Below are 19,317 nucleotides of genomic sequence, written 5' to 3'. Positions count from 1 at the left end.
GGTCAAACGTTTAGCGAACACCTGCCTTACTTGTGTATATTTACGTGAACTTTTACCTCCAATATTTTAAGCGAAACACCACGAAAATCGAAAAAATCAGAAGAAATTAATGTAACACTTTGGCTGTTTGCTTAACTCTTCTTCTTGGTTACGCGAAAACCGAAGGGCATGGACATTGCTTTATGCCACATCGGTAGCATCTCAGTCCTTCTATACGTCGTTAATACATTTCTGTCTTATTACCTGACGTCTTTTGTCTTCAGGAATAACTCAGACCGCCATATTATGTAGCCTGAAGCATGTTTTTCCAATTTATACAAATGATTTGAATGAATTCAGAGAAAAAATTTATTAACGAGTAATAAGGGAGTAATGAAACCGTATTTCAGTAGCTTATATATGCCCAGTTACGCACATTGATGTAGATGTTTTATTCTTTTATTTTGCTCATCTGTCGAATTAAGTTCAAGTAAAGCGCATTTTTAAACGAGTTCACCTTCTTGATTAGTAGTTGGTTTCGAATGGATAAAGTAAGGACCACAGAAAGGAGCGAGGAGGTTTTTGGCTCTTTCAATCTAATCGAAACTCTCGAAGGTGTAAGGATTCCCATCAGTCGCTATAATCGAGGCCAGAAAATCGTGGAATGGCTATTTTATGCTAAAAATCGTCTTTTACATCCGGGCGTTAAGAAACCAGTGAAGGAGCTAGTAAATGCCCTCTCTGACGACGCTCGTACTTACGCTATAGCGGCCGGATTAGATGTCAGCGCCAGTTTCGACACCGTCTTTGTCAAGCTAATCGAAATATTTCGATTTGAGGGACGAAATCCTACCGTATGGAATCTTTTCTCTAAACGTCTCGACAACACTGTCTCTGCCAAAGATCTGGCTGCGGAAATTTATAGTATGACAGTGGAGATATTTAATCGAAGTGATAAGGAGACACTCATTCAGGAAACGGCTCTGGAGGCATTTATAAATGCACTAGGACATAATTTAGCCAAAATTATGCTTCGTCAACGTCCTTCCAATATTCATCAAGCCCTAGAGATGTTGCCGAAAGCGAGGGAGATTCTAGCTGCCCAAACAGCATCTCGCGTTCCACATCCACCCAAGCGATTTCTCTCCTCCAAATTGTATGAATATTTGCAGAAGAGGGGAAAACCCCGACACGGTAAGCTCTTCCACCTTCTGTATTTTTACTGCCTAAGTTACTCTGAGAAAGGTCATAGAGTACGGAGTTCTGGAACTAGGCTTACAGTTAGTACATGGAAATGGGAGACTGGAGGCAAAGGTGGCACCATGGGTTATCTCCCTGCCACCGATGGAAAGGCAGAATCTTCACCGTCTAGCTATAGTTTTTAATAAAACAATTGCTCTTCTCAGGTGCCTGTAAGATTACTTAAGTGCTTTATTCGCTCCCAAGCCCTTGGTTAGGCCAGAGTAGCAAGAGGTCAGAGTGGAACTCACTGACGGATAACCACTCCGAGTGAGGTGAGATGAGGTCAAAGTTCACCGCTCAAATGTAAGCGTACGGGAAAGGTTCTTTTACCACTCAGATTGTGGAAGTTAAATTGTAATTTGTATTCAGCAAAGTTGGCGATGTATTTGTGGTATCGAAGCCTAGATTGACAATTTTATGGCCTTCAGGTATAGTGTCATTCTGATATTTGATAGGTTATCTTTCTTCATCAAAGTAGATTATCAAAGAGCCTATGCCGCGAGGAACTAGTCGTAGGGTCATTCAGTTTGTCTTTTTGTGTGTTGCAGAACCTACTCCGGAGGAGATACTTGAAGAATACATGTACGACTGAGATTTGGGGCCTAGCGGGTGGTTAATTATCTCGAACGCCTTAACAACACTGTCTTTTGAGTAAAAAGTTGTTAATTTACTAATCTTCTCTACTAACAATGAAGGGCCAAAAACCCATTGGCCTCTCGTTGACTAGCTCATTATACCTCCTTTGAGCATTGTCACTATCTTCGCCCCAATTTGTTTATCCTCGAAGTCGCTTTGAGGTGCCCGAGGAGTCACCTCCGGTGTATATGTGGCGTAAACGGGACGTCGCACCACCGGGGTGGGGGCAGGTCAGCGGGAGACAGGAAAGGCAGCCATAATGGCAAAATATGTTTAAGTGGGTAGATTTCTGTTAGTTTGTCTCTTTAATCCTTGAAACCTTTCTAGTCCCATATATTTTCTGTCAGATCATTTAGCTTACTAACTAATCTGACAGCTAACTTGACAAGTGGTTAGGCTGAAGTCATACCCTACTTCTGACTCTGGAAGGTAGGAATAAGCAGAGAAGTCTAAACTTGTATTTTTTGCTACAAGGTAAAGGGATGGGCACTTCTGACCTAGAAACAGCAGTGACCACAATTGCAGCCACAGCAACCGCCACCACAACAACCGTGGTGGCAACTGCCACAGCAGCAACCACCACAACCGCACCAGTTGTGATCGAAGCAGCCACAAGAGGGTCCACAGCAGATACAAGGACAGCTGCAAAAGAGGGGAAAAGGCTGTTAAAATCAACCGTCTTCAGCTTGAGCTCGGGCGTACATTTAATTCACCTCCTTCTAAGTTATGAGAATCAAACGTCTTCCGACTTTTTGAACTCTTTCTTCCCTTGGACTAAAAAACTTACACCTGGCAACGAGACTGTCAGGTGGTCTGTATTGTCGGTCAAGGTGTGAGTGAGACAGGCAAAGCGACAGGGCAAACGTCTAGTCGCCATTTAGAAGGTCATTGAATCAAACGCAAAGGTTTAACTACGGTGGAACATGATGCAGAAAACTATGACCTTAAATCAATCCTCATTTTCTCATTTTCCCACGTATTTAGTTTTTAATCACTTTGTTTGTAAAAACATCAAGCCAATAGATGCGGAACGGGTTAAAGGCAAAGTAAAAATATAGGTGCAATCCATGCGACAAGTACTGCCGACCTACCCGTTCCAGTATCCACCACAGCAGGTCATTGCGTTCGAAGCTGGATTATCCTGTTTTTACCTTCCTGAGTTATTGAAATTGTGAGATGAGTGAGGGCTACTTATACTCTACCGACTTTCCCACCGGAAAAGTCCAAATGCGTAGATTTTACTCAAAAAATGCGCCAATTTGACCTCTGACAGTCCAGCATCGGCGCATCCGTAAAAGTCTAACGGCTATTAATTGCATAAAATGGATAGAAGAACCTTCAGTTTCACTGTTTCGACATTTTTCGTGGGAAGAAGTTTCTAATCATCCAATGTCTTGTAGAAACGCTAACGACCTGAGAAAGCCTTCTAAGAATTAATTTCCATACAGGCTTGAAGCTATTAGAAGACGGAAGAGTGGGTGGTTTGAAGGTTTCTGGTGCGAAAGCTATACGTTAGTTATTGTAAATACATCAGATATTATTTCTGAAAATAACATCTTCGTGTGTAATATGAAGGAGGGTGGTGTTTGCTTTAATAATCTCTCTGACTGCGTGGAGCCTTCGGATTGGGCCATTAATAGGGGATAGGGTCACCTATCCAGGCCTACAGCCTCTCGCTTCTTCTTTAAGCAAATAACTAATAATTTCGCCCCATAAGTAGGTTCTGTCACATCTTTGGAGATGGGTGGGGGTGTTTACTGAAGGTAACGGTATGCGCACCCAATCCCAATCAAATATAGTTCAGCCCTTGCTGGTCGGCGACCAAACCTTACCTCTGGAATGGTTAAATACGCTATGGCTTGCACAAAGGGATTAAGACGGCACACCTTTGTGGCAATCTCTTGAGTCCAAACTCCACAGAATGCCCGAGAGACGTGCAAGACCAAGAACCAACAAAACCTACATAGACCTCAAATCAGGGCCTATCGTATTCGCCTCCAAGGCAGCGGTCTAAGTTATTGTCTATCCTCCAACACCAACCTTGCAGAGGACCCGATTTTCAAGTGTTCGGACCAAAGCCATGGTCTCTCCAGCCACAAATAGGGGACATACTTTCTCCAATGAGCAAACATCATATCATTAATTCTACCTCACGGTTTGATTCCCAGCTAGAATCAGACTTGTTATGGCCAAGGCTTAAGGCCAATTACTTATAAATTAATACTCACACATTAGGTGACAAAAATATTCGCGTATTTCATTGTGAAAAAACGGAAAACTGAAAGAGACCTCTGAGACTACCGCATGTGTATGCCTCTACCGCCGTAAAAGAAAACGTAGTATGACACTCAATTTCAAATAACCCTTTGCCCTTAAAAGCAAAAATCATAGATTTAAAAACACTATCAATTTCGTACCGAATTTACCTTTTAACGGTCTTCTCTACATTGCACGTGACCATTTAATTTTCTAACGTATGGGGTCTATAGATTTCTAGGCCTCGGAGAAGGGAGTTGGGAGATGCAGAAAACGAGAACGGGGGCGGGATGAGATACTGTCCATCCCTTTCCTTTTCCCTGTCCTCCTCCGCATATCAAATAGAGGTGTTGGGGGGTGTTCACTTGGGTTTGATTTGCCGTTAGAGTAGTGAGAAGTGGAGTCTGGAGTTGCCTAGAAAGCATCTTATTTTCTCTTAACTCATTCATTAATGCTACATGGTTCTCAAGTAGCAATTGCGCCAAATTCTAACTGGTGAAGAGATATCCACCCTAATTGTTTGGACTTCAGCATCCAGGCGATTGCTTCTGTAGCCCACCGAACAGACACAGAAGGTAGTGACGACCGCAAGGTAATTAAGTATGTTGGATGAACGAAATAAAATGTAAAGGCCACTTCCATTACAAGTGTGGTGCTTTTTAGAAAGAGGTAAAAATTTGATTAAATAACCTTTCTTAACTTGATGCCCCATTTCTCTGTTGCTACATGTTACATGTTCTCCAAGCTCTACACAATAGAATTGTACATAAACCTTATGCTAAATGAGGAATGGGTAGCACTTATTTCGTAAGGGGGACAAGTCCAAAAACTTCCTTAAGTACCCACTAAAACTTCTCATGTTTCAACTTGTCAATCCGATGAGCCATGCCCAAAATGCCACAAATCTGTTAAATCACTTGCTTCTCAATGCAATTTTATTATTTGGACTAGGTAGTCGTGTGAAAAACCCATTTTTGTTCCGAAAAATACTCAATACGTTTAATTCATTTAGAATATGATTATGATATTTAGCTAGACAACAAAATAGTTTTACGGCTTTACCTCTGTTAGTTGAAAAATGTGATAATTCAGAGAAAAGGCACAACGACTTTAATGCTTGACTGCTCGGATTGTGGTAAGAGTGAATGCAAGCCTTCTTTACAGGTACTTTTACGCATTATTTTGAACAAGAGCACAAACAATAGTTTACATCGCAATACATTCACGGATGATTATTCGAAGTTCATGCAGAGAAGCGAAATTTTTGCCCAACGGTTCTTTAACTCACAGTTCAATTTTTGCTTGCAAACTTCCGCTTAAATTGGTTTTCTATGTAACTTTACTAATTTTTGCCGCATATTTAAATATTTCGAAAAAGCTTAAGTATATACGAAAAACATTGCGTAACTAGACAGCTGTTCAAAACAAATCAAAAAATTTATGATTTTTTGCTTATTTTCGACTTTGTTTTGTGCTGCTAAAAGAGATATCATAAATATCCCCTGTTTTAATTGGCGCCAGATCCTAGGCACAATTGTGCCCGTCTTATTAAATTGTCAGTCCACATGACTTTAGTTCGGAACAAAATAACCCACAAAAACCTATGACCAGATATGATTCATGCCATTTTTAACATTTGCTCGTCATTCTGAAAATCCACAGAAGGGGGGAAAGTATCGTAACAAGTAACTTTAGGAGAAGAAATACACAAACAAATCCTCCTACATAGGACGTCGCCTCTTTGGTTTTGGCTTCACTGTGTGCTCCATAATGGCAGCCTTTAGCCTCGCAATCGAAGATGCCTTATGACTTATTTTCCTATCCGATTCATCCTCTGCAACAGCAATGAGGATGTCTACCACTTCATTCTGCTCTGTTCCGTCGGTCCCCTTTTCGTTCCCTTTTTCCTCCTGTTCTGTCAGTCTCTTTATCCCTTCAGGTACCGGTCCGGCTTCCGGTATACACCCCAAGGATATTTTTTCGACAACCTCAACTTCAAAATCTCCCTCCTTGTCGGCACTTAGACTACTTATTTCCGGCGTAGAGCCCCCTAAACTGGCCTCCTTTACCTCGTCCGATTGATCCAAAGCAGGTGGAGGCTTCGGTTCGGGCTGCTGCAGACCGATTCGGTGCAGCCAGTCACAACAGCTTAGGTCAACTTTGCCTGCTAGAGCCTCAAGGGATTGATTGAATTGGCGCATGCAAATCTCTGATTGTGGCCGTTTCGAAGGTCTATCATCCAGGGTTGTGCGTTCTTCTAGGAGCAAAACAATGTTTTTACCTATACTTTATTAAGTAGAAATCAGCGGTTGAATAAAATCTGGACACTACCACCAATAGTGGATAATACGGTCAGTAAATAACCCCTATTTATAAAAAAAGTCGGTGCATGGTGGCTTCCATGTGGGTCGCATGTAAGGAGACATTCCCATTCATGGCCAAAGAAAAAAAAATTACCACTCTGATCCAATTTTAGAAGAGAGGAAAGAGAGGTTATTAGAATAAGCCTATGATTATCTAAAAACTTCACGATTACTGAGGCGCCTTATATTCTCAAATAAACCCAGCAATTAATAGAGCCATGAAAAAAGGAACAAGCCACAGTAAAGAAAATGTAGTGAGTGCACTGACGGAATATACTTCCCCGTAATTAAATTTATGCTTGTCATAGGCGGTTATTTAGAAGTACTTCATTATTTCGAGGAGAGCAGTTATTTTGACATGAAATATGCGAACGTTTGGCTTCCAGGTAGCTTAAACATCCACTGCATTTAAAACCAAGTTAATTAAAAAAGGACATTTTTATTTAGGTAAATGATTGATGGGGGCTATTTTTCCTCAAAGTTTCAAATGCAAGAATCTTGAATCTTAAATGATTAGGAGGGCAGTGTTATAAAAAAAACTGCTTAGAGGTCTTAGTTGAAGGTAAATAAATTTTTCGCCCGATCTTAATTTCTTAATGTTAATTATGGGGGAAGTGACGCAGATTTTAATTTTGTCTCTAATCTGCGTTGGCAATTCCAACTTATTCCAGTTTGTGGATTCGCAGTTTATCAATCTTCACATTGCTTTGGCATAAGTCATGTAATACCATAGACGGTTTTCAAACTCGCGGTTTTTATGGAGGAGGGCCACTCAGGTGCCCTCCCATCTTACCTTTTTCGGGTGAGCTGGCATCCTGGTCATGCCAGTGGCCCCAAGCCCTATTGCGCGTCTACTTCCAACTTTAGAAAAGTCTCAGACTCTACCACAAGGCGAGTACTTACCCACTACAGGATAAGAATATTGGGGGAAGAGGGAGTTCAAGGGGAAATCGCTACGGCAATCCGTTACTTTTCGCGGCCTCAAGACGAATTGGATTGAATGGCATCGCTTAAAGTATTTAACATCTACATTTTTAATTTACGGTCAATATATTGACCCGGTCTGACAAAAACAAAAGAAACTTTACCGCAAGAAGTAAACTCCCAAGCATAGAATTTCACCATCTGAGTTATCTGAAGATAGATGAGGTAAAAGCTCAAAGCATCAAATGGCGTGCAAATCACCCTTCTTGTCTGGTAAAGTAGAAGGTTGCAGACCCCTCCTTCCTAACTTACTTTAAAGGTGTGAGTTGGCTTTCTTGGCTATTTGAATTTGTCCTTGGCGGAACCCACTAGTTTGGAGTACCAAAGTTTTCTTTCACTGAATAGGATTAAATGCCCATATATAGTCTTTTGTTTCTAGCTACCAAGGTGATACTTATACTTATGCTGAACAATATATTTGACGTTCGGTCAAGCTATATTTTTGCTTTTCCTTCTTAAAAACATTAGGCTTCCACTATCAATCGTGTTTTAATCCAGGAAGTCGTAAATAGAAGGAGAAAGGAAGACAATGATATGTAACAGAAGTAGGGACTTCTGGAAAGTAAAAATGCATAAACTGTAAGCAAAGTAGAGACTGAACGGATAATTACTTAGAGATGATAGATTAATCCCTTTTCTTTCTAACCAGAAGACAATGAAGAAAGGCAGATACCTAGACAAAACAGTAAAAAAGGTCGTTTACACTGTTCCCACTCTTGACTGGTTATAACTATCTGTTTGAAGGGACAGCCACTCCTTCTCCTCGAACTCGAAGTTAGACCAGATGGCGGAGTATTCTTAATGCCAAGAATTAGCATTATTTTCACTTTTGTATTCTTAGCATAGTGGAAGCTCCAATCAGCATGCGGATCTCGGATCCCCTCACATCTCACTAGCCATTCCGTAATTCTACATTTAAGCTTCCTCCACACTGACAAATTGTAATAAAGTTCTCCGCTGGAGCACGGAAGTACATCAAATGGAGCGCCGATCGGGCGAATTTCGGTCTCTCCGCTAATTTTCGATCCGTCCTCAAATTCGAATGGCATAAACGAAAATCATTGGCTATCACGCGATCATCGACCAACATCGATTTTTTGCCATGGGATACCATATGTCACTGGCACTTGGAGCTTGGCACAGGTCCAACATGATCGCCCTTGATGTCGTGGCTAATTTCCAGGTTATTAATGTCTGAATACAATCGAGGGGAAGGGTTGGGAATAAAAGGGTCTGACAGGGAAAGGCGCAATAAAAGATGCGCCCCTTCCATATTGTGTACCCTCAGGTTGGGGAGTGAGGTGGACTAATGAAAGTGTTTAAAATAATTTTTTTTGTAACAATCAAATACGTCACTGAACTGCGAAGTAACTAGCAGATCAACTGATTACTCGATCCCTATCGGAGACCTCTCATGATGTAAATATCCCTGCAATATTTTCGCTTAATTTACAGATTCATTACATTAATTCTATAATAAGTTTTCAGATTTAAGAAGACCGCTTATAGCTTCGCATGGTAGTTTTAGACGAATCAGTGGCACTTGCGAACTTTTCAATATGCCTTCTCTAAGGAATATACCGAACTCAAGCAGTAGGACATAAAAACACCTCTTCCAGACGAGGCTCCAAGAGCCGCATCCAAGAAGTACTTTAAAATTCAGTTTGTCATTTTTGATAGCCTCCTGTGGAGTCTTGCTTAAATGCACAGACTCTTTAGTCCCAGCCACTATCGTGGGACTTAGGGGGCTACATGGTATGTTCCCCCTAGTCTGCGTACTTGTTTATAAAATACTCTTTTTTTGGAACATTTCCGAATAAGGAAAGGTAAATGTATGGAAGTTAGTCTTTGTTTCCAGTAAGAAATAAGCAAACCCTGGAGCGAACAGGCAAGGAAGCTAACTACGTACTTAAATGGTAACTCTAGACCTAAAACTTTATTTAAAAGGTAAAAAATACTTAAATGTCTTGCTTTATGTTCAAAATTCTAGGGAAAAAAGTACACTAATAATTTTAATGAAAGTAGTACAATGTAATTACTACTTAACTACTCCTTGATAGCCAATCAAATGACAAATGGCAAGGAACGTCGAAAAGAACTAGCTAGATGGAGAAATATTGCAAAAGGAGACCATTTGTTTGCTTTTTAGATTCCAAAGGAGTCTCAAAACGATGACAGTTGCCAGTACTCTGAGGAACCACTGATTGCCTATTTAGGGTGACATATTTTAGAGTTTGCAATCAAGCAAACAGTCCCAGTACTTGATGGAAGGCTCTAGCAGCGCAGATAGGGGTGGTGATTTCCCTAGAGGCGGAATAAGGTGCCTTTCCAACTTGTTCTAATCTGACTGCGCCTTTGTCCTGGGGTAAAACATCACTATTCTACCACAAGGCTACTCCTGTCAGAGGAATTGATACTTCGGCAATCGGAAAAACTGAGTTTAGGAACAGAAATTCCTCAATTTGCCTGAGTCAAGGTGAGAATGGTACGCCGATGCCTGTCAAGTACTAGTAGAGTCAATGGAAGCATAGATTGTGCTTCTGAAAAAAGAACCTGCCTTTGACAGTTAGCACGAATGACATTTGACAACGGAGTGAACTAAATCTACAGCACAGATTAATTAACTGACATGGGGTGTACCTTTCGGTCCTAAAGAAATTTAAGAAAGCCGCGGACTGTGAGAGATGTGTCTCCTCGCTTTTTTGTCAGGGGGAAAATGGGAGTACTAATGCAACTAACCCTGAGATGTGATGCTTTGAATCCACTGAAGCACGCATTGATTCTCCTTGTCGACCATCTTCAAACCTGCCTCTGGCTCCAGCCCCTCGCCATTTTGTCCCGTCCACGTCTCCTTGTCCACCCACTTACCCTTGCGATACTTGTGCTTACGCTTCGAGAGTTCGGCTCCCATGTCTTAGCGCTCCTAGCCCTCTTTGTTACGGTGTCTGGCAAAACTGTGATTGCACCGACCCACTGTTATCTACCGCATATGCTAATGCAATTCGACAATTGCTCTGTTGTTATGTGGTTGTTGCTAGCGGCAACATAAACTGTGAACATACGCGTGCTGGGGCCAGAACTGGAAATCGGGTGATATGAGATGGTTTTTGATTCAAAAAAAAGAAATTGTAGCCTTTTATTTAGATTTTGATTCCCCGTTTCATCGAAGTAGAAAAGAGCCTAGCTTTTAAAAGTTTTTGGTGGTGTTTGAATTTTAACGTGCCTGCGGAATCGGTTACGAGATTTACAAAACCGGTGGAAATAACGATTGAATCCTTAATCAAAGAGTGATTAAATAACGATTGGAATACACGTGTTCTATAGGCAGTGCGTTGAAAGGAAGTACAATAATGAAGCCTTAAGCGCCCCCGCCACCAAAACACAATGCAAACCAAAATATCCAAGTATTACAAGGTGTAGTATGTTGGTTTTACTACTGCTTTTAGGAGGCAACCAAAGAGACGCAATTCAATTTTTGTGGAGGTAATAAATTCCGAGTCTCCAAGACACTGGTTGTTTATAAATCCTCAAATTACCACGATATACGATGACCTCCTCTAACAGATCCCCTCAAGGCAAGGGCCATAATCTGGACGTAAGAGGGTGATACAACAAAAATAAAACAAGTCATTTATATTACCAAGGATAAACTAATCATTAGGTGAGCTGTCACTGTATCAACATGACACCTTAGTATTTTGATGCTCGGTTAACTCGTGTTTTTAGCTACTCGAATAGTTGCGGATACTCATGATGCATATCTCTGTCACTGCATAAATTTCAAACCATGTTTTTATCCTCCCAACCCTTATGTGGTTTAGTGACAGCTTTTCTCTTCTTCTTTGCTTTTGACTACCACAGCGAAGACATGTGACGCTACAAAATAGTGCACACAGGGAAAACATCAATCACATTGGATGTAGTAATTTTGTACTAAGTATAAAACTGTGATTGCAACATTATAAAGTTTTACATTTTGAGAATCAAGTTGCGGCAAGTAAGTATTAGGAGATGAAAAATACTACGAGTTACACAAGTAATGAAAATACACCTTATTTTATTAAAAATATTCGGGATTATTTCACCGTTCAATTAGACATGCAATGCACTCAAAAATTACACTCTGTAATTTTATTATGTAGTTAATTGTAGCGTCCCAAGACTCCCTGAAAATGAAAGAAGACACAATACTCGTGCAGAATACATATATTTAGCACGGAGAAGGTGCCTGGGCTACTGGCATGGCCCAAAACACCAGCCCACCCAGCGAGGTACAAGGGGGCTAATTCCAAGTACAAAAGTGGCGCCTCGCCAAAACCGAGGGATAAACCACTATCGCATTACATAATAGGCTACAACAAGGCAGCTTATTGATGTTGCAAACATCGCTAAGCATCCAACAGATTATATTTCACTCAGAATAAATTTCGTCTTATACCGTCTTATTTTTAGCAGCTGACAAAGTCACACAGCAGAACAAATTTGCAGAGCTAAGGACTTACAAGTTGACTTGTCTGAAGAATTTTAACGAAAATAATCCCCCGCAGCAATATGTTGTTTAAGTGGCCAAAAACGCCCGGTTTTTTTGAATTTGGTGGGCTGGCGATATATTTGCAAACAAGATAAACTAGGGCACCTTTATCCGCACATATGGGGTAAATAATGCCAGGATCCTTGAAATCATCTACTCCTACCAAGAGGATTATTGACAAATACAACCTCAGCAAGAGTCACTGCGATCTAACAACGCATTTTGATGTTCAAGAGGCCCAGGCCAACTATTCCATCTTGGATTATTTTGGATTTTATCAGTAATTTACTGAGATTATGCATTTGATTTGCTTTGTTGGTTCATTGTGTTGAAAATTTAACTTTTTGGCTGGACAATATTTTTGTATTGTTTCTTAAACATTCTGTATTCGTATGTTGCCTGTTTTAATTTTAGAATGTTTGGTCTTTTTTCCTAATTCGATGGACATTAAGCACCATGTCTTTTGCATTTTTTTTGCTGTATCTGCTGTAGAGTAACTAATACACTAAACTCCTTTCTTATTTTCAAGTTTAATGAGGATGTGTACAGCGTATTTAATCTCTTTTAACGAGATTTATTCCCGATGCAAACTTGTTTTCACTTTGCAGCCCTGAAGGCCTTACACATAGAGAGAAGGAGGTGGAACACAAGGTTTGTTGTACATGTGTTCTACCCTATTTTTCCATCAGTTTATGCACCTTGTGTACAAAAAAATATATCAAAGACATGACCAGAAGTATAGCATATTTTGTAGATGAAAGTAGAGGAGTAATACCATTGTGTTACTTTGTTTATGAGATCTTCACCCTCGCACATGACCATATCCTCACTTTAGGAGGTATATTAGGCACACGTGATCGTGTTTGCGAACACTATAGTTTCATCAAGTTGACTTTTCGATCTTAACTGGTAAAAGGTCTAAGTTTTTTTTCTCGACATCCTCGATTTTACCACTGTCGCAATTCCTCTCCTCATGGGGGTAATTTAATCACGCCACCAAACCAAAATGTGCGCGCCTGACTGAGACGCATCCAGGTTCTCTCTGTGATTGGTCGCGTAGCCTCCTCTGAGCATTTTTGCCCTGTGCGCAGTTGCTCGCTGGTTAGTCTGTTCACTCACTTTTTTGTCTCCAAGGTTTGAGAAATGGTAAGACCCGTCGACGAACATGAAATTTTTGTTTTATCTATAGATGAGTAGATATTTTTTCCCCTTTTTTCCCTCTCTTCTTCCCATCTTTCAGTACCGGAAAAAAGATGTCAGACGGGTGGACAAGTGGATGAAATTCATCCAATCAAATGGATTTGCCTCCTTCTATAAGGGACGCCCCAATGAAGAAGTGAGTTGGATCTGTCTCTTCTTTTTGCCTGTTTTATCTCCTTGTCATCTATGTTGGCCATCCTCTAGTTTTTTAAGATTTGTTATAACTCTTCCGATTTTAAAGTTTATTCACTAAGACCCAAGGAGCCTCTTTTAAGACAAATCTTTTTCGTTTAGTTTCATTTGATACAAATGAATTCAACCTCACTAATATCAGACTTTTACTATGAAAATGTTTTGAGAGAGTTTAGACAGCATACACTATTTCTCACTGAAACTCATCCATATTCTCATTGGGGCTGTGCTAGAGGTCACACTATGCCTATTCTCAGTACTAACACATCATAAAGGTCACTAAACTTCCATAACTTTATCAGGTGTGCCGGTAGAACAACTACGTCGGGATCTTGGGTTAAGTTGAGACAGAAGTAGATAATTTTTTACATATGAGGCCTTATATCTTTCAATAGCTGATTTTAGGATTGGCTGGATTTTTTCGCAAGCTCTGCCATTTTTTTTCCGAAAAGCTATTTTTTCTCATAAATGATTTCAACAAGTCGGCTTGTGATCGCTCATCATAGGGATTGATTGTGCACAGATTAGTCACCATTGAGTAACTTATTCCCAGAAAGTGTTACAAAAGTCCTCTGCTTGTACTTTGCTAACACTTAATACTCCATGTAATACTTCCTTTCTCACCTTTCATCTTGTTAACAAAAAACAGCAGTGCAAAAATTTTCCACTTTTCGCCTTTTGATGTTTTTTTATCCAATAAAAAGCGTGGATTTGGTGACGTTAGTGAATCATGAAGGTTCTCTAAACCAAACTTCCCCCATTCTGAATAGCCGTTCACTTGTATGGTCAATCGGTGTCCACTTTCATACTGCTTCAGCTTTTGTGGTTCATTCATTTTGTTCACTTTTTAAATATCAAGAGTGACTCCCGAATCTTTGCTCTTCTGCACTCGTTTTTAAGAGATTTCTGATTTCGCAGTCTGCTTGAAGTGCGTTTATCTGGTTTCATCGGATCCATCGCTGCCACGTAATGGTTTGGAGTTAAAAATCGGACCTTCAAGGTTTAATTTCCTAGCGGACATGAGAGACCTTCATAGCCGGTATTTAAACGTATTTATGCTCTAATTGGTATATACTTGTTTTTAAGTAAATAATTACCATGTTTGTCTTCACTTAGGTACTGAAAACCGGAGGCTCAAATGGTATCCGTCCAAGACATTCTTTACTAAAAAAGGGAACCCTTTTAGAGCCGACAAAAGCGAAATTACAGTGTCTACAGTTATATTAGCTAGCTGAAAGGGACAAAATACTTTAATAAGCAAAAGTTCTTTCAAGACATCATTGGCTTCGCTGTTTCTGCATTTCTGATTATTAAAATTACCGCTTTTTGTTGTGTCACGATAAAAACAGTCAACTTCGTGGATGTAGGGAGTATTTAAGCGGTTGTGTTCCTTTTCCTCATTTGAATGACCCATTTCAAATCGCTGGACAAGCACTTCGATGTAATCCAACATACGCTGAGATGGGGGAACAAATTTGAGCCTCCCAGATATGCGATGCTGGTGGAGAACATCGTTGACTACAATGTAATGTATGGCTGCTTTGTTATCCACTTTACCGGATTTACCTATTCCAGTGGTATTACCCAGCCCCCTTTTCTACTGATAGTTGAGCACAACTGGCTTATTTATGCATAAACCAGACGCGAAATCTTAATTTCCTCTCGGAAAAGATTGCGTTGCAGATACTGACTAAAAAGTACACCACTGATGTAGTGTAAGCAACAGGTTTTGTGTGGTTTTTCACTAGCAAAAAGGAAGTATCAACAGGTCTAATAAAACTATTATCTCCCGCCTCAATCTGTCGCCCATTGTCCTTTTTTAATGTTTTGTGAATTCCACTCCTATCTGACATTTCGTTCCCCGTTCTATCAGAGCCATAGGAAGAATGAGACAAGGTAGTATCACTCTTCACCCTCCTCCCTTTCTCCCTCCCTCCTTCTCTCGCACCCTGCAGTAGTGTAGGAGGTGTTCTCGCGGATTTCTTTTCCAGTATGAGCTGAGGTCTTGTGTTGTAAGGGTAGAACCCTCATTCTACTCATTAACCAGTTCTACTTACTTCTCAAGGTGAATAGGCTTTTCTTGCACACTTTTAGCTGCATCGAGTAGCTATATCTCAACTGTGGTTGTTTGGTCTTCACTGAGTGTACAATTGTGCCTGTAGTGCATCACACGCTACATTGAACAAGCACAGTCTTGCAAAGATGAAGCTTTGTGTGCCTTCGAGATGTGAGGTGGGTAGTAAGTGGAGGCGCGTTTGCTTAGTGGTAGTCGAAGTTGGACACAAAAGCCAAAGTACATAAAATAAATAAAATACAACCAGTCGATGACCTTCGAACCTTCTCCCCTGATGGGCGGGATACTGTTGTTTTCTGGCTTCCCTAACAGTCTCACTCACAGCAAGCATAACCGGAGTTCCTGATCACGTTAATCTTGGATTTAAATACTGGTGCATTAAAGAAATTTCTGTCCTGAAGGAGATGCATCTATCTTGAAGTGAATCATCATCAGAGTCCACTTTTTTTCAATCATTTTCGCTGCTGCACATTCCCAAAATCCTACACAATAGGCTTCGGCTAATGTGGGACCGAGTTACACTTAATTCAGGGATTTATTTTAGTCGATGTCTTATGGCATGGGGGGTTCGGGGTAAGCTGAGACTGTTGTAAAGCATAAAAACGGGTGCTGTACCGGTAAATTGACAGGTACATGCTCTTCACAATGTATGCCCACAAACAGGCGATGATAGTGAGCTACACCGAAAATCGGAGGAGATTTTTTCATTACCTAGAATCGATGTAGTTTAATTGACCTTTGCCCCCATTTTACTCTGTGTTAGCCAAATCCACTTCTTTCCGCTTTTATGCATCCGTAATTGATGTTGATGGGTAATTTGTTCAAGCTTTATTTCTTAATCAACCTAACTCCTTACGTCCGGGTAGAAAGATCCTTTCTCCTTCCCCCGCCCTGTTTGGCAAAGCTCTCAACATGTTTGTTATGAGGACGAAGAGCTCTAGAGCATTCTCCTTGCCCGGAAGAGGTGTCTTTGCCTTATCGTTTACCGCTCAACTAGGCGATTCTGCCATTTCTTTTTGATTCACTCTATTCAGATAAACAGGATGGCTAACCATCTTAGGTCTTTTTTCTGCCTACATTTACACATTTTATTTTCGCGGTGTAAGAGACTTAGCCATCAATAGCGTTTTCCTCTGCAGGGCTGATAGCTTGTTGTTTCTGGAATGCGGAGATGTTTGCATTATGGGTCTTGACGTCGTTCGAGGGCTCTCAACACATCTCATACAAAGTTGCCGATCTATTTGCCCCCTTCCCCTCGTCCTCCATTCCCATCCATGACTTTTCTTGTACCCTCGTAAGAGGAGGCTTTGTGGACCCTTTTAAATGTGTGTTCGTGTTTCTACGCTTGGGGATTTAAGCAGAGCTAGCATTTTTATGAAAAATGCTTCCAACGACGCAGTTAAGTATTTTAACTTTTTTGGGGGGAATTCTCACCTTTACCCTCTGAATTTGAGGTATTTTACTTAACAAAAAAATTTCAAAGTACGTCACTGAGCTCGGCCGATTTGACAAGGCGTTTCGAAAGTCCTAGCAGAAGCACCGAAAGTTCATTTACCTAAACGCTTCGTAGTTTCTGCTGCATTTGTCAAACCAGGCAGGACTCTACCAGCACCTTTAAAAGCATCCTAGTGGCACGAATTTTGGTCTAGACCAACTTCTTCTGCACTCCTCATTTCCTGGTCAGTAGGAATCCTATTTGGAGTCTCCATACTTTCTTCTCAAGAACCACCAGCGTTTTGTTTTCATTCCTGTGTTCCGTACGCTATTTCCTCGTTGACCTAACTTTGCCTATTTACTTAAATCCACTTTAAGTAGCACATTGGCACTGTTGTCTTTTTTCCTTACTAATCACAGCTAATCCGACGCGTCTTCAAGGGCATTCCGCCGCGTATTCGACCCCGGGTTTGGCCCATCCTCCTCAACGTGGCCTCAGCTAAACGTGATCGGGTGTATGAGGTGAGTCGATTGGCCATCGCTACCGCCACTTTGATGACACCCTGCCTCTTGTGGCGGTAATTAGATGCACAGGGTAGGGAAGGTCGCTTGAGAAGGAAGGTATGCTAATGTTTGTGCACATAGCGGTTTGAGACATTGTGACTCACTTGTGTGTGTGTGTACACGTGCTGGCTGGCTAGCAACCAGTTAAAAGAAGCTGGTGCCGTTTGGTGCAAGAGGTTGGAGTTCGCATGGGTGTGGTTTACGTAGAAGCAGTAGCAGCAGCAAGAGCCCCTGTAAACTGTCTGGAGGTACGCGTTTCAAGGTTGGTCGACAGGTGATGACTAATTGCACCAAGTTGTGTCACATCATGTGTGTTTACAAGTCGTTGTTTATATCAATTACATAAACAGCTATCAACACATCTCCCGAGACTCTGACAACGAAAATACCAACGTTAACTACCCATTCCACCCTCTGTGATAATCAGACACGACAGAGTGACAATGGTGATGTGCATTTAGCCATATGAAAAGCAAATACCAAAACCTGTCAAACGGCACTGTCGGGCCGGTGGGTTGTCAAGTCCTATTACCTTGGCTGGGGCGAAGTTTTAGCTGCCACAAAGAAGGAACGGATGTCATTGTACGCCTAAAGCCTCATCGTATGGAGTTGTTTGCTTCTAACTCTTGTGTAGGGGGGAGGACGTCTGGGTTAAGCTGGGAAATGTGAATGAATGAATGAATCTTGAGGAGTGGGAAGCGCCTTTTGTAGACATTAATTTCCAACTGAATTTGCACACTTCTTCCTACATATAATTAATATTGCAAATCCCCGGTGTAAAATGATTTATCAGTTATGGCTATGAATCATCTGGGAAAGATCGCGTCGCTTCTTCATTACTGCGCAAAGCCGTCTTAGTACCCATCGGGTGCGCGTGGGTGTGAGTTTGTTAACTTTTCGTAATGGTAAATGTTTGCAAATGATTATGTTCTGTGCTCCCACGACGGATTATGCGTCCACGATCGGGCGCTCCACACGTTAAATGAGTGGCTAAGTGGGTTGCCTCACGACCTGCCGCCTTTGGAGTGTTTAAATCATTCAGGCGTCGGACTGCAATCGAGCCTTCCGTCTTCGCGTTCCTCTTGAAGGCTTCTGGCGATACCTACAAGTTCGAGTTTGATGTTGCCAAGATCCTTTATTCATCACCATGATCTATTGCATGGATGTCCCAACTACCACTAGCGCCTGCTGTCCTCGTTACCGATGTTGGGAGGCGACATATGCGTCTGCCACAGTCCCGATTTGGCTTGAACGTCATTCGCAAGTCACTTTGGGTGGTTCCATCCTACTATATTACAAAAATTCACACACAAACAACTCGATCACAAGCGCTTATAAGTTTTTTTTTGTTGTCAGATGATGGTCCTGTCTTCACAGTCATTTAACACCCCCTCCTTTTTTAGAGGTCACTTGAATGCAATATGGTGAAACCGTAGCCACCAAGTTTATCACCTCAATTTCCAAGCCTTACTCACAGAGGTCGAGCAGATAACTTTTCTTCAAACTAGCCAATCAAATTTAGCGATACCTTGGAGTGTTGTCAAATGGGCAAAAACAGAGGTATCCAATAGTTCAACCAAATTTTGGTTGAAAATAAAGATGGATTGCCTTTTCAAGACTTCCAAAAGTCTGTATAAGTTAAGCTTTGGGCAAGAGATATTGTGAACCCCATTTAATCCTCTTTTTTTGTGATTACCCCAAAGTGTGCTCGTCATTTTGGAGGGGAAAAACTGCTTCAAAATTGATAATCCTGTCCCCCTCCATCCCACTAGGGTAGGGGACTGGGCTTCTGCCGGCAGATGCGATCTGACCTTCATCGTCCTCCTCCTCCCTCCCTCTCCAACTGAGTCCCAACTTGACTT

The 19,317-nt window shown here is 41.2% G+C and overlaps 2 protein-coding genes across 2 annotated transcripts; one reads left to right on the top strand and one right to left on the bottom strand. All coding sequences in view use genetic code 11, as the record gives it.

The window, feature by feature from the left end:
• Nucleotides 1-521: 521 nt before the first annotated feature.
• On the top strand, nt 522-3,504 carry EGR_05682 (hypothetical protein; the record flags this gene model as incomplete). The annotated part of the gene is made up of 5 exons (XM_024494931.1): nt 522-1,173; nt 1,211-1,391; nt 1,591-1,649; nt 1,770-1,803; nt 3,306-3,504. The coding sequence occupies 5 exons, from the start codon at nt 522-524 to the stop codon at nt 3,502-3,504; spliced, it is 1,125 nt and encodes a 374-aa protein (XP_024350627.1).
• A 2,330-nt stretch (nt 3,505-5,834) lies between these two features.
• Nucleotides 5,835-10,371, bottom strand: EGR_05681 (hypothetical protein; the record flags this gene model as incomplete). The annotated part of the gene is made up of 2 exons (XM_024494930.1): nt 5,835-6,394; nt 10,200-10,371. The coding sequence occupies 2 exons, from the start codon at nt 10,369-10,371 to the stop codon at nt 5,835-5,837; spliced, it is 732 nt and encodes a 243-aa protein (XP_024350626.1).
• Between the last annotated feature and the right edge of the window lie 8,946 nt (nt 10,372-19,317).

This window comes from Echinococcus granulosus (genome assembly GCF_000524195.1).
Source record: "Echinococcus granulosus chromosome Unknown EG_S00044, whole genome shotgun sequence".
In the NCBI taxonomy this organism is placed as follows: Eukaryota; Metazoa; Platyhelminthes; class Cestoda; order Cyclophyllidea; family Taeniidae; genus Echinococcus; species Echinococcus granulosus.
Note: the sequence above shows the minus strand (reverse complement) of the source record. Positions and strands in the feature narration are given on the sequence as shown.